General features: G+C 33.2%; 2 protein-coding genes across 6 annotated transcripts; both read left to right on the forward strand.

Annotated features, from left to right (window-relative positions):
• The first annotated feature begins 1,194 nt into the window (after positions 1-1,194).
• LOC100777003 (cytosolic Fe-S cluster assembly factor NBP35) lies at positions 1,195-5,988 on the forward strand. Of its 4 annotated transcripts, XM_006601167.4 has the most exons (5): positions 1,242-1,341; positions 2,041-2,166; positions 3,759-3,835; positions 3,941-4,042; positions 4,847-5,988. In XM_006601167.4, exons 3-5 carry the CDS (start codon positions 3,799-3,801, stop codon positions 5,773-5,775), a joined length of 1,068 nt encoding a protein of 355 aa, XP_006601230.1. In that variant the 5' UTR covers positions 1,242-1,341; positions 2,041-2,166; positions 3,759-3,798; the 3' UTR covers positions 5,776-5,988. The 4 variants fall into 4 exon arrangements, with proteins under 4 accessions (XP_003550269.1, XP_006601230.1, XP_040867414.1 ...); XM_003550221.5 differs by lacking the exon at positions 2,041-2,166 and having other exon boundaries at positions 1,195-1,341; XM_041011480.1 differs by lacking the exon at positions 2,041-2,166 and having other exon boundaries at positions 1,242-1,401.
• A 1,334-nt stretch (positions 5,989-7,322) lies between these two features.
• LOC100809426 (zinc transporter 4, chloroplastic) lies at positions 7,323-10,838 on the forward strand. Of its 2 annotated transcripts, XM_006601168.4 has the most exons (4): positions 7,323-7,556; positions 7,644-7,674; positions 7,929-8,521; positions 10,236-10,838. In XM_006601168.4, exons 1-4 carry the CDS (start codon positions 7,542-7,544, stop codon positions 10,689-10,691), a joined length of 1,095 nt encoding a protein of 364 aa, XP_006601231.1. In that variant the 5' UTR covers positions 7,323-7,541; the 3' UTR covers positions 10,692-10,838. The 2 variants fall into 2 exon arrangements, with proteins under 2 accessions (XP_006601231.1, XP_014624832.1); XM_014769346.3 differs by having other exon boundaries at positions 7,328-7,674.
• The last annotated feature ends 1,745 nt before the right edge of the window (positions 10,839-12,583 follow it).

The raw sequence follows: 12,583 nt of genomic DNA on the forward strand, positions 1-12,583 counted from the left end.
ACTAGAGTTTGACAATAATATTATACTTTAGAGTTAATCTTAAGTTATAATTGATGGAAGAAAACATTATATTATTAATCTATTGGTTATTGAAGATAAAAGACAATGTTTGTTTCCTGAACGTTAAAAAGTATTGTTAAACATTTGTCTTGATTGGTAATTAATTATGATTATTATTGAACCTATTGGTCATACGAGTGATTCAATCTTTATATAAAAATATTTTATTTGATAAATTAAAATAAAGAATTTATTTAGTCAAATAAATAGTTTAGTTGAATATTATTTTATTTTTTCTAGTATAAAAAAATTAATAATAAATAAAGCAAAGTCATTAGAATGTAGTGAAAACGCGGTGGACTTAGTCATGTCTTTTTCAAGTACCTCAAAATATAATTATTGACAATAGAAACAAGATAATGATCAAATCAATTTTATAAGAGATAATTCAATGAATCTTATTTAAAGAAGTGACTTTTCGTAGAGTTTTCATAAAATGTTGACGCCTCAAGAATTGATATTTGGGTACACAAATTTAAATTTGTCTATTTATTATTATTGTAGTATATTTTTATTACAGATATTTTTTATTGTGCTGTGCATGTTGTGAAAAACCACTTTTTCTTTTCACAATATTTAACTTAAAGAGAAATGTTTATTTTTTAAAAAATCATGTTAACTTGAAGTTTCATAAGAAAAAAAATATCATACATATATAGAAAATATTTTTCTACAAAAACTTTGTTGAGTAAACAAATAAAAGAAAATTCAATTATATTTAGTCTTTAAGAGAATCATTTAAGTTACTCCCACTATTGTGTTTACTTTAAAAAATGTAATTTAAAAATAAGATAAAAAAAATAATACAATCTTAACATCTAAGAGGAAATGTTTTTATTCTAGCAATACTTTTTATTAAAAGTTGACAAAAAAATGAAAAAGTGTTGCAGGTTAATGACCCATCTTATCAACTTGCAAAATAAGGAATTATTTTTCAGAAAAAAAAGTTTTTATTCTATTTTCAAATTTTCTAAAAGGAATCATTTTTTTTCATCAAGCTAGACCCCTGTACTCACAAAGAAATTACCTAGATTTAAAAAACCTTTATGTTTTTATTTTTTTTGTTTCATATTTTAAATTTTAATTTTTTCTAAAAATAATAATTTTAATTTGGGTGACGGTGTTAGTGGTTTCGGGACAAACTAAAAAACCCAAAAAATCTGAGCCAAATTGATTAAATCAATTAATAAAATCACACTTGTTTTTGTTTTGAAAACCTTGAGATTTGAGAACCAAACACGACGCTGCGCCTTGTGTAGTTGCCCAACGCCGCGCCACCAGGTTTTTCCATCAAAAGCTTCTTCTTCTTCTTAGAATGTTTACTTTTATGCTTTTTCTGTGGTATGCTATCTATCAATCTCGTTGTATGCCTTTTCTTTCTGTTTCTGCTTTCTCTTTCCATAGGATATGGTGTTTCTTCAATTGATTCTGCTCTAAGATTCTCTGTCAACAAGTTTCTTTCATTTAGGAACCGATTCATGCCTCTTTAGGCACATGAACACTTTTTTTTTTTTTTTATTTAGGATTTTTTCAATGAAATAAACCTAAGCATATTTTGAGCAGTAGGGTTTTTTTTTTTTTTTTATCCACAGGAGTCTAAGATAGTTTAAGGGGACTTAACTTACGCACCATGTGTTTGCTCAATCAATTGAGTTAGACCTCCTTAACTATAGAGCAGTAGTTCATCTATGCATCTCCACAAAATATGATCATGGTCAAAAGAAGTAACTTCACTGTAAAATATTGATTTCAAAATCATCCTACTAGTGTTAATTGAAAACCTGGTGTACTAAAATTTATTATTTGGATATTTTATTTAAAATCATTCAAAGTTTAGAAAAATTTAGTGAGAATTATCGATTAGCTAAAAATGAAGAATTCGATATTCCAACAAAAAGGATAATTCGGACATTTTATTCTCCCTGAACTCTCACACATCTCCCTCTCGTCTATTGTCCTCTTTTGTTCGGCTCCTGCTAGTTATTCTCAAATCTCAGCTGGTTTCAGTGATTGTTTCTATCAACAACAACAACAACAACAACAACGCCTTATCCCACTAGGTGGGGTCGGCTACATGGATCAACTTCCGCCATAATGTTCTATCAAGTACCATACTTCTATCCAAATCATTCTTAGTGATTGTTTCTATCATTCTTGTGTTAAAAGATTTTTTAATGCTTTTGTCTATGCAATTCTCGTTTCACATGGCTTAACATGGGTTCTATTTTTTTTTTAAGAAAAAATCAATTTTAGATTTGAACCTTGCTGACATTGCTATTTTTTTTTTCCTTCAGTCAAGCTTGCTTTCCATCACTTCAATATGAACTTTACTGTGCTGTTTGATTTTTTTAACTAATTGGTTTGTTCACTTGTCCTACTATTGGAGTCACGTTCACAATATGTTTAATGCAGAGACCAAACATGCAGTCCCCATTTGGGTAGTCTTGATAATATTGATTTGTGACTTGTTCTTCTCACTTATTATTATTTTACTGGTCTAAAAAATGAGGCTTGATAATATTAGTTTGTATCAATGGTCAAGTCTCCCTACAATACATCATGTTGAATGGTAGTTGATGCCTTGTGTTGGGCTGGTTGTTAGGACTTTGGGGATTTAAGTATTTAACCAACTTGCATACTTGCCTACAACCTATTTGATGAAATGCCTGAGCTAATGTGAAGTATAAATCGTTGTTTATCATCTTCTTCTTTTTTTATCTGTTCTGGTTTCTATGGCAAGGAGGTTCCTGATTGGCTGTTAATCTTTTCTTCAGTATTTTTTTTCCATATGTTTTTGTAACTATTTAACTGGTCTCTTCAATGTGATTTATAGAAGGTGATATCTTACCCAATTGTGTTTCTAAAATTTTTGGCATCAAGTAATTTCAAACGTGCAACCATCAATGCAGTTGTCCCACTGATGTAATTTTGTATCCCCCAGATCCTTCTTTACCTCCCACAAACAGCTGTTTCATTTAAAGCCAGCACCAAAGCTTATCATCTGTACTTTACTACTTTGTCACCCTTCTTGAGCCTTTCTTGGTCTCCATGTATCGTAGCACATACCACAGGCTACTAGCTGATGTGTTTTATCCAAAAAATAAAATAAAAATTAGAGCACTAGGAATTTAAATTGCTTTACCTAAACTATGTATTTTAAAATTTCAAGGAATTTAATTGATGCATTTAAATTTCTATACATTTTAAATTTCTTAGAATTTTAAAATTCTCTATCCAAATTCCAAACACAACCATAGTTACTTTTTCCGAACAAGAAATTTTGTAAATGAAACAAATCTTATTACTTTATCTGAATGAGATTTTTTTACAAATGCAGGGTATTCAATTGTTAACAATTGAGTTCCATAGTATTTTAAATTCCTCAGAATTTTCATAAGCATCACCCGTAGAAATATCACAATTTTCTTAAAATCAACTTATAGTCTATCCTTTTACTGTTCTGGGGATTCTTAACCTAATCTATCTGAATTGCCAGAACAGGTGAATATGTCCCAAACTTGATTATGATGCCAACTTAAATCAGTGCTAGTTTTATTGTTTAACACGCTGGTTTGATAAACTTTGTTTTTGAGTTTGACCTGTTCTTTGATTCTATGACCTTACTGTTTGCTTGTCATTGCCACAAAACCCTTACACTGCCTATCTCATCTTTTATTTGTGACACGTTCTTTCTTCAGATAGTTACACTTTTTTCTTCAACTCAAGAGAAGAGCTTCCATGGAGAATGCAGACATCCCTGAGAATGCCAACGAGCGTATGTATTCACTTTTCTTTTGTTTCTGGAATTTCACTTTGCTTTTATAGTTTTATATATACCAATGGATATGATTGTTTTGCTTTTTTATTGTGGCATTTACAGATTGCCCAGGTCCTCAGTCTGAATCTGCTGGAAAATCTGATGCATGTGAAGGGTGCCCGAATCAACAAATTTGTGCCACTGCCCCCAAAGGACCTGACCCTGGTACGCTTCATCTTTATCTTATTCTTTTATGCTTCTTCCCAGAAACCATCAACTTCTTCAAAATGCCATGATTTATCTATATAAGCATGCTCTGGTGCCATAGCTAATGATTCTAGAATTTGGGACTGTTTCTCAGTATGTTGTGACCCTAGCGTGCTTATTTAGTAGACAATGCTAGGAGTATGATTTCTACCCAGCTTATTCTTATCACTGCTTATATGGGTTTGACTAGCTAGGGAAGTGAGCAAATCATTTCCTCCACAGTCAAAATGTTTGCAGCACTGCATTGAAGAGCATTTTGCAACAGCTCTGCATCTAAGAGCTTTCTGCCATAGCTCTTTATATTTTTTTCTGATTTCTGTTTGAATCAAACCTAGGTGTGACTCGGCGTGTTTCATTATTTCTCGAATGTCTCAACAGTATTGGCTTATTCTGCATACCCAAACTAAGAAATAGGGAGTCATACAACAGCACAAATTTATTTAATATACTAGATGAAATCAAGATATTATTTTTCTTTTCCAAGTATTGATCATAAGTTATGAATGGCATATGGCAGAAGGCTGGAGTTCCGCCATATAAACACGCCGTTGCAGCCTATTGCCGCCATAACAGGCCTCCCTCCATAAATGCCTATGGGGTGGAGGGGTTGATAGGGCATGTGCTTTCTTGCTCTTTTTTTTTTTTTTTTTTCTGTAGGTCTCTTAGTCTTAGATTGATAGGGCATTTTAAAATGTCGAGAAATTGAATTGCCTTCATATATAAAATTTTTGGTGACATTGTCTCCTGCATTTGTTTCTGCAGATCTGGTTGCCATTGCAGAAAGAATGGCTACTGTGAAACATAAGATATTGGTCTTGTCAGGAAAGGGAGGAGTTGGCAAGAGCACGTTCTCTGCCCAACTGGCGTTTGCTTTAGCTGCAAGGGATTTTCAGGTGGGTCTTCTTGACGTTGATATTTGTGGTCCAAGCATTCCAAAGATGCTTGGCCTAGAAGGTCAAGAGATACATCAGAGCAACCTTGGTTGGTCCCCTGTCTATGTAGAGTCCAACCTTGGGGTCATGTCAATTGGGTTCATGCTTCCCAATCCAGATGAAGCTGTTATATGGAGAGGCCCACGCAAAAATGCACTTATCAAGCAGTTTCTAAAAGATGTCTACTGGGGAGAACTTGATTTTCTAATTGTTGATGCTCCACCAGGAACCTCAGATGAACACATTTCCATTGTTCAATTCCTTGATGCCACTGGAGTAGATGGTGCAATCATAGTTACTACACCTCAACAAGTCTCTCTTATTGATGTGAGAAAAGAAGTGAATTTTTGCAAGAAAGTTGGCGTGAAAGTTCTCGGGGTTGTAGAGAATATGAGTGGCCTGTGCCAGCCTATCACAGATTTCAAGTTTATGAAGTTGACCGATAATGGCGAGCAGAAAGATGTTACACAGTGGGTTTGGGAATACATGAGAGAAAAAGCACCAGAAATGCTGAATTTGCTTGCTTGCACTGAAGTGTTTGATAGTAGTGGTGGTGGAGCAGTGAAAATGAGCAATGATATGGGGGTACCCTTTCTTGGTAATGTTCCTTTAGATCCACAGCTTTGTAAGGCAGCTGAAGAAGGTTCATCCTGCTTTGCTAAGAAAGATTGTGTTGTTAGTGCTCCAGCACTAAACAAGATTATAGAGCAGTTGATTGAAACTAATGGGTGGTCAATGTTAGTAAGTAATGGAGTGTAGGAGATCTTGCTTTATGATGATCTTTGTAAATCAAAATCTAATTTTATCTATGAACGCTTTGCACAGAATTTTTCTTTAATACTTAAGCCATGTAGGGTTGAGACATTTTGGGACCTGACGTATTGGTATTCTGGGCCTCTATGTTATACGTATTTTGACGACGTAGTTACTGATAAATTTACAGTAAAATAAGTTTCCCAGTTTGTATTGGCAGTCTGAATGCTTATTTCTCTAGATTTTTTAGAGTATATTTCTTTAATACATTGGAGTTTCTAGCCATATGAGCATTTGGCGTTCGTTGAGTTGTATTTTAATCATGCTCTAAAATTTTTACTTGAGAGATCAAAAGGATAATTAAGTTTATTAATTTCGAATGAAATTTATTTTTAATTAAAGTAATTTATATTTGGATGTTTATATCTAGAAATCAAGTTTTAGTGTTTTTTTTTTTTTCAATTTGATGTAAAAGCTACTTTTTAGTTATTTCTAGTCAAACTGAAGTTTTGAGGCTAAGTCATTTTTATCTAAAAATAATCAAACATCTATGTACACGTTTGTGTTACCGTTTATTGGCCTTCAACTTATGCTTACAAAATATCTCTCTTTATTACTCATGCGTGGAACTTTAACTTGCATTGGAATGATCACTATTGCAGTTTCAATTGTAACATAAAAATACACTATTTTTGTAAAATCAAGTTTGACTGCATTCGAAATCAATTCTCACTATCCAGTTAAAAGTATTCATGCAAAAAAATAAAAAAAAAGGAAATAATTTATGAAAAAAAACAAAGGAAGGTGTTTTGAGTGTTTTTCATGTTAGTAGGTAGATGACTAGATGATAAGATGGCATGAGTGTAAATAAGTTAATAATACATGCTAAATTTATGAAAAAAAACTTGAGTTTAATTTTTATAAAAATAACTTTAAAAAGAATAATATATTTTAAATATAACTAACTCTCAAACGAGTTGACTCAAAACCAAAATTTCTAGAAATATTTCTAAGATAAAAAAAATTGTCAAATATCCAAACTATGGTGTCTAAACAAATTGAGACGTGTCTTGGGTGAAGCATTATTTTATTTGGGGATTAGAGGTAGGGGTGGTGAATATATGCACAAAATTCTGGTCCATTGCTTTTATTTTATCAACCAAGATAGCCAAAAGCAGTGGATTAGAGGCACAATCTGTGAGCCTGACATACTATAAAAAAAAAAATCTTGGTTTAATGCTTGAGTTGATGGATTAGACCTTATTAAAAAAAAAAATACATAGCAAATTCAATCTCACTTTCAGACAAGTTAAATAACAATGATAATAATAATAATTTCCCTATCTCAATTCTCTAGTCTGGAATCCAGGTCATAAAATCAAGTAAAAAAATATATTATTAATTAAATATACAATTGAATGGTTATACAATATAAATTAGCATATATATTATTGTTAGTTAAATTTGAGTATTTGAGATAGTACTTTATAATATAAATTATTATAAGTTATCACTTGACTTAAATATCATAGTGTAGATCATCACATCACATCAACGCCCTTTTCCATTGCAACAAGTTGTAAGTTGTAACCAAAAGTCCACTTTCTGATTTCCGGTTCCGTTCGTTCCCTCCTAACCACTTCCCATTTTATTCTTCATTTCACTGACACCACACTTTATTTACATCTTCGTATTTCCCTTTCCTCGAAACTTAATTAGAACTCAAAATATAGAAAAATAAGACAACATATTAATTCGTCGTGTTCCTCATCATGTTCCTATTTGAGGTTTCTTCTTGCTCTGTCTTTTTTTCCCTTATTCACTGCTTCCAATATCTTCAATTTCAATTCTTTTATTCTTCTTTTAATTTTCAGGATCTCTGGTCCCTCCCGCGCCTCTTCTCAGGTACGTTACGTTTGCCGTTAATCTTGCAGAATTGAAAATTCTAACCTAAAAAGAGAGAGAGAGAGAGAGAATTGAAGTTCCAATTCAAGTTTTGCAATTCGAAAGCGATTCTAAAGTCTAACGAGTAAAATTCAAACCAGATCATTTCCATGCATGAAAATGCGTTATAATTTATTTCTTATAAAATAAAATCGGAAGTAGTATGTAAAATTAACAACTCTAATTTTACTTTTCTTTATTTCTTATTCAAACAGAGTCGCTTAATTTACAGTCTTTACGCGAATCCTTTACGAGCTCGAGCTGTGACAGAACGGAGTCGGAGCAATGCCGCGACGAGTCGGCGGCGATGGTTCTGAAATTCGTGGCGGTGGCGTCGATTCTGGTCGCCGGATTCGGGGGAGTCTCGATTCCGCTGGTCGGGAAGTCGCGGCGGTTTCTTCGACCGGACGGCGACGTTTTCGCGGCGGCGAAGGCGTTCGCGGCGGGGGTGATTTTAGCGACGGGGTTCGTCCACATGCTGAGGGACTCGTGGGACGCGCTTCGGGAGCCGTGCTTGGGGACGCACTCGCGCGCGTGGGCGAAGTTTCCCTTCACCGGTTTCTTCGCCATGGTGTCAGCGCTCTTTACTCTACTGGTTGACTTTTTAGCGACGGAATATTACGAGCGCAGAGAGGCGCGTGGGCGCGTGGAGCGAGGGAAGGTTGTTGATTATGATGAAGGTTGTGACGAGGCGTTGTTGGAAACGGGAATCGTGGAGGTTAAGGATCTTGGGCGAGGGGGAAGACACTCCCACTCTCACGACGGCGATGATGTGGAAAGTAGTGTTCGACACGTCGTCGTTTCACAGGTAATATAATGTCCCTTGTTTTTACTTACGTTACGTAATCTCTTATTCTTGCTTTTCGTTAAAATGAAATTGAAGAGAAAACAAAACAAATTTTTACTAAAAACATAGTTGAGGTAATAAGTGATAGTGATATGTGTTTTTTAATTAAATGATTTAAGTTTGAATTAGTAAATATAGAATGGATCTTATTGGGAAAAAATACCCTCTTGAAATTCACACATTTATTCTTATATTATTATGTTAGTTCAAATATTTTTTTTTAATTTCTTTTTTTTGTTATATTCTTCGCAACCAAATCGTACCTTAATTTTAATAATTTGTGTGATTTTATGAAAACTGTTGAATAATGATAGGACTCGTTATAATATTTGTTGTAGTTCAGTGTGATTAGGTGATGAAGAGAGAATATGTGAGTTGCGTCAGATTTTCTTATAGATATTTGGAAATTTATCAGCATATTTTTTTTATGAATTATAATTAGCATATATAACTTTTGTGTGTTATAGCATGCCTCATGCCTGCAAATAGAGGGGAGACTTCAAAGTTAAGTGTGCTTATAAAATTGATTTTAAATTAAATTTTGACAAAATTGGTTTTCTAGTGAAATGATTTTATTTTATTTTTGTTGAATACTAGTGAAAGGATTTATATTTTGATTTTGATGTTTTTATCTTAACAGAAAAGTTTGCTATAAAATTAGTGTAAATTTTTTACACAAGGCTAAAGTTACTTTTTATCACTTTTAGTCAAATTAACAATAACTAAAAATCATATTGTTATTCCGGTCAAAAACAAAAATTCATATTGTTATAAAATTAAGTTTAACTCCGATCAAAATCAATTCTCATTTTTCTCAGGATAAAACCAAGCACACTTTAGGTTTGTAAGAAGTGGGCAAGTCAACTAGAATCAATTATCTTTGAGTTGAACTAATTTTGTTTGAAGTTTTGAAAATGGACCCCGTTTTGTATTTGCACTTTATAGCTTCGTTTTACTATTATTTTTAATCTGTTTATACACTTCCCTTATAGTTTATAGTTTGTGCACATATTTTTAGTATAATATTATTATTTTTTACTAAAAAAAGTATAATACTATTTTTTCATACCATACTCTTGACACTTATTTAGTTATCTTACACTTTTCTTTATCTTATCTTGTTCTTTCTCATATCACCCATCGCATGTCATTTTTCTCACTTCCTTCTCAAGGTGCATACATCAAAAGAAATGAAAAATCATTTTTCTTTTCAGTTTAATTTTCATGCACTCTTAGTTTAAAGAATTTTGCAACTGTCAGTTAAACAATAATCACGTATACACGAATTTTAAAATAATTATTACAAGATATAAAAAAATACATTACAAATTTAATAATCTTATCATACATGATAACATATAATTAAATGATAATACAAAAAAAATTAGTTAAATTTGATTTTTTAGTATGATAAATGTTAACAATACACTTTAATTCACTTTTTAAAACACATTATTATTAGCTTAAATTTATTAGAAATTGCTCGTATAGAATTTTGTCAATTTAACTTCTTATTTAACCATACTTGCTTGCAATTTTTTTTAATTTTTAATAAATTTAAACCAATAATAAAGAATATATTTTTAAGGGTGCGTAAAGATTGTTAAAGTGTTGTTGATTACAAACAATATACGCAACAAATTATGCAAATTTCTGATATCCAACTCGTATGTAGGTATTGGAACTTGGGATTGTATCACATTCGATGATAATTGGGTTATCTCTAGGAGTTTCACAAAGTCCCTGTACCATGAAACCCCTAATTGTGGCATTATCCTTCCATCAATTCTTTGAAGGATTTGCACTTGGTGGTTGCATCTCCCAAGCCCAATTCAAGACCTTATCAGCAACAATAATGTCATGTTTTTTTGCACTAACAACGCCACTTGGTGTTGCTATTGGAGCTAGTGTTGCTTCAATTTTTAACCCTTACAGTCCAGTAGCACTCATCACTGAAGGCATCTTGGACGCCTTGTCAGCTGGGATTTTAGTGTATATGGCTTTAGTGGACTTAATAGCTGCAGATTTTCTTAGCAAGAAAATGCGTTGTAACTTTAGGTTTCAGATAATATGTTACTGTCTGCTTTTCCTTGGGGCTGGATTGATGTCTTCACTTGCAATTTGGGCATGATACTTTCCTATGTTGCTGTAAATTATTTTTCAATTAATGTTGATATATAGGTTTATTGTTTTTAACGTTGTGATCATGTTCCTTTCTGTAACCACTAGTAATTAACTCAAGAAAAATATAGAGGATACTCAAGATAGATTGCTAAAAGGGGTGTGCTGTCAATTAAAGCATCTGCTCTCATTATATACTGTGTGAGTTGTTCTAACTTGTAAATTCTCTTGTATCTATTTTTTATTCTTATCAATAAAAAAATAATACAAAGTGAGGTCCCTCTCTAAATAAAATATTATGGTATAAGTCCACTTACCCTCACTAGTTAGTTAATAGAATGTTGTTCGCTCCAGGTTAGCATCATCTTCATATCACCAAAGTCCACATAGGTTGCAAAATAAATGTGAATGTAGGAACACTGACATTCAGAAATGCAACTGGTGATTGAGGTGGTTGTTCATTATTGGAATGAGCTGTATGTTGATGTTATTGCATGAATTTGCAATTGGTGTGGTTACTTTGGGACTGGCTCGTGGCACCAGCATATTTGATTAGCTAGTTTTTGCAGTGCAAGTGCACATTACCAAAGTTTCTAATTTATCGGTGGATCGGCATGTTTTAAATTCATGTGTCTAATTTAATTTGGAATGATTTGAATGAATTATTTTCTGAAGAACCTAGGTGTTGTAGTAGTATGGGAGAGAAAGGCACGTGTTTTGTGCATTTCACTTGCTAAAGTTCATGCATTTTTCTCTCTCCCACCGCACCATCCTGCTGCTACTGCAGAACGTTTTTGTTCCGTTTTCTTAAATTTGGGTTTTGTACGGTTCAGCAAAAGAATCCCTTAAAAAAAAGCAGAAGAAAGAAAGACACATGGGTTTTCTCTTCTACATTTTCTTCTTCGGAATTAAACTTCTCAGTTTCTTCATTGTCCGGTTCATCTAAAAGCTCGTGAAGCTTTTTGGTTAGAGCTTCTTCTTCTTCTGTACTATTTGGACTCTTCTCCATTAAAAGCTTGGTGCCAAGGGAGAGAGAGAGAGAGAGAGAAGTTAATAATAATATAGTTAAAAACAAAGTAGTAATATACGAAGAAGGAATAATGGATCATTTGTGAGATTTAAAGTTTAACAAAGTAGTAATTCAAGTATTTCAGGGAGTACTAGATAGATACAAGAAGGCAAGTGAGAAATCATGCATTAATCATGCAAGAGTCTTCACAAGTTATTTATAAAAAAAAATATCATAGCAAAGTTCTTAATTCAGAATTTTTCTTTCAAGTTTGGAATTATATAGGGTCCCATGTATGGTCCATGAACCAAGTTCCTTGTTTTTGTAGCATATGGGCCTAAAGATCTCACAACAAATCACAATAACAAATTATGGCTGAGTCACATCATACGAAATACCAAAATAGAAGCAACAAAAAATAGCAACAAGTAATCATTTGTAAAGGATGTGGTCTTGGTACTTTGAAGGGGGCTTCTTGGTCCGAATGGGCCTAGCTTCCTTAGCAACAGTGGACTGAGAGTTGCTAGTTTTACCCCCTTGATTTCTAGTGACTGTATCAATACCCACCCCTTCAAATTCAATCTTGTCCTCAAGGTTGTAAACTTCTCGCATAGCCTGTCAGTTTTTTCAAGATGTTTCTTCTGGTGCAAGACCTGTCCACTGCACCAGAACCTGTTGCTGCGAAATACCCTCAGTAGTGACAGTTCGAGAGTCCAAGACAGCAAGTGGAGAAAGTAGTGGATGGTTCTCCAATGAATCTGCAGGGAGTTGCCTGCTCTCAGCAGGGGTGGAACCAACATGAGGCTTTAAGAGAGAGCAATGAAAAACATCATGTATCTTTGAATATGAAGGTAGCTCTAATTTGTATGCAGCAGGACCAATGCGAGCCAGCA

Source organism: Glycine max, chromosome 17 (genome assembly GCF_000004515.6).
Source record: "Glycine max cultivar Williams 82 chromosome 17, Glycine_max_v4.0, whole genome shotgun sequence".
NCBI lineage: Eukaryota > Viridiplantae > Streptophyta > Magnoliopsida > Fabales > Fabaceae > Glycine > Glycine max.

Bases quoted from the DNA above. Each gene is read 5' to 3' on its own strand.
- LOC100777003 (XM_003550221.5), top strand. From the start codon at position 3,799: ATGGAGAATGCAGACATCCCTGAGAATGCCAACGAGC. The intron at 3,836-3,940 runs GTATGTATTCAC...TGGCATTTACAG, and splicing joins CCCTGAGAATGCCAACGAGC to ATTGCCCAGGTCCTCAGTCT. The intron at 4,043-4,846 runs GTACGCTTCATC...TTGTTTCTGCAG, and splicing joins CCCCAAAGGACCTGACCCTG to ATCTGGTTGCCATTGCAGAA.
- LOC100809426 (XM_014769346.3), top strand. From the start codon at position 7,542: ATGTTCCTATTTGAGGTTTCTTCTTGCTCTGTCTTTTTTTCCCTTATT. The intron at 7,675-7,928 runs GTACGTTACGTT...TTATTCAAACAG, and splicing joins CCTCCCGCGCCTCTTCTCAG to AGTCGCTTAATTTACAGTCT. The intron at 8,522-10,235 runs GTAATATAATGT...ACTCGTATGTAG, and splicing joins GACACGTCGTCGTTTCACAG to GTATTGGAACTTGGGATTGT.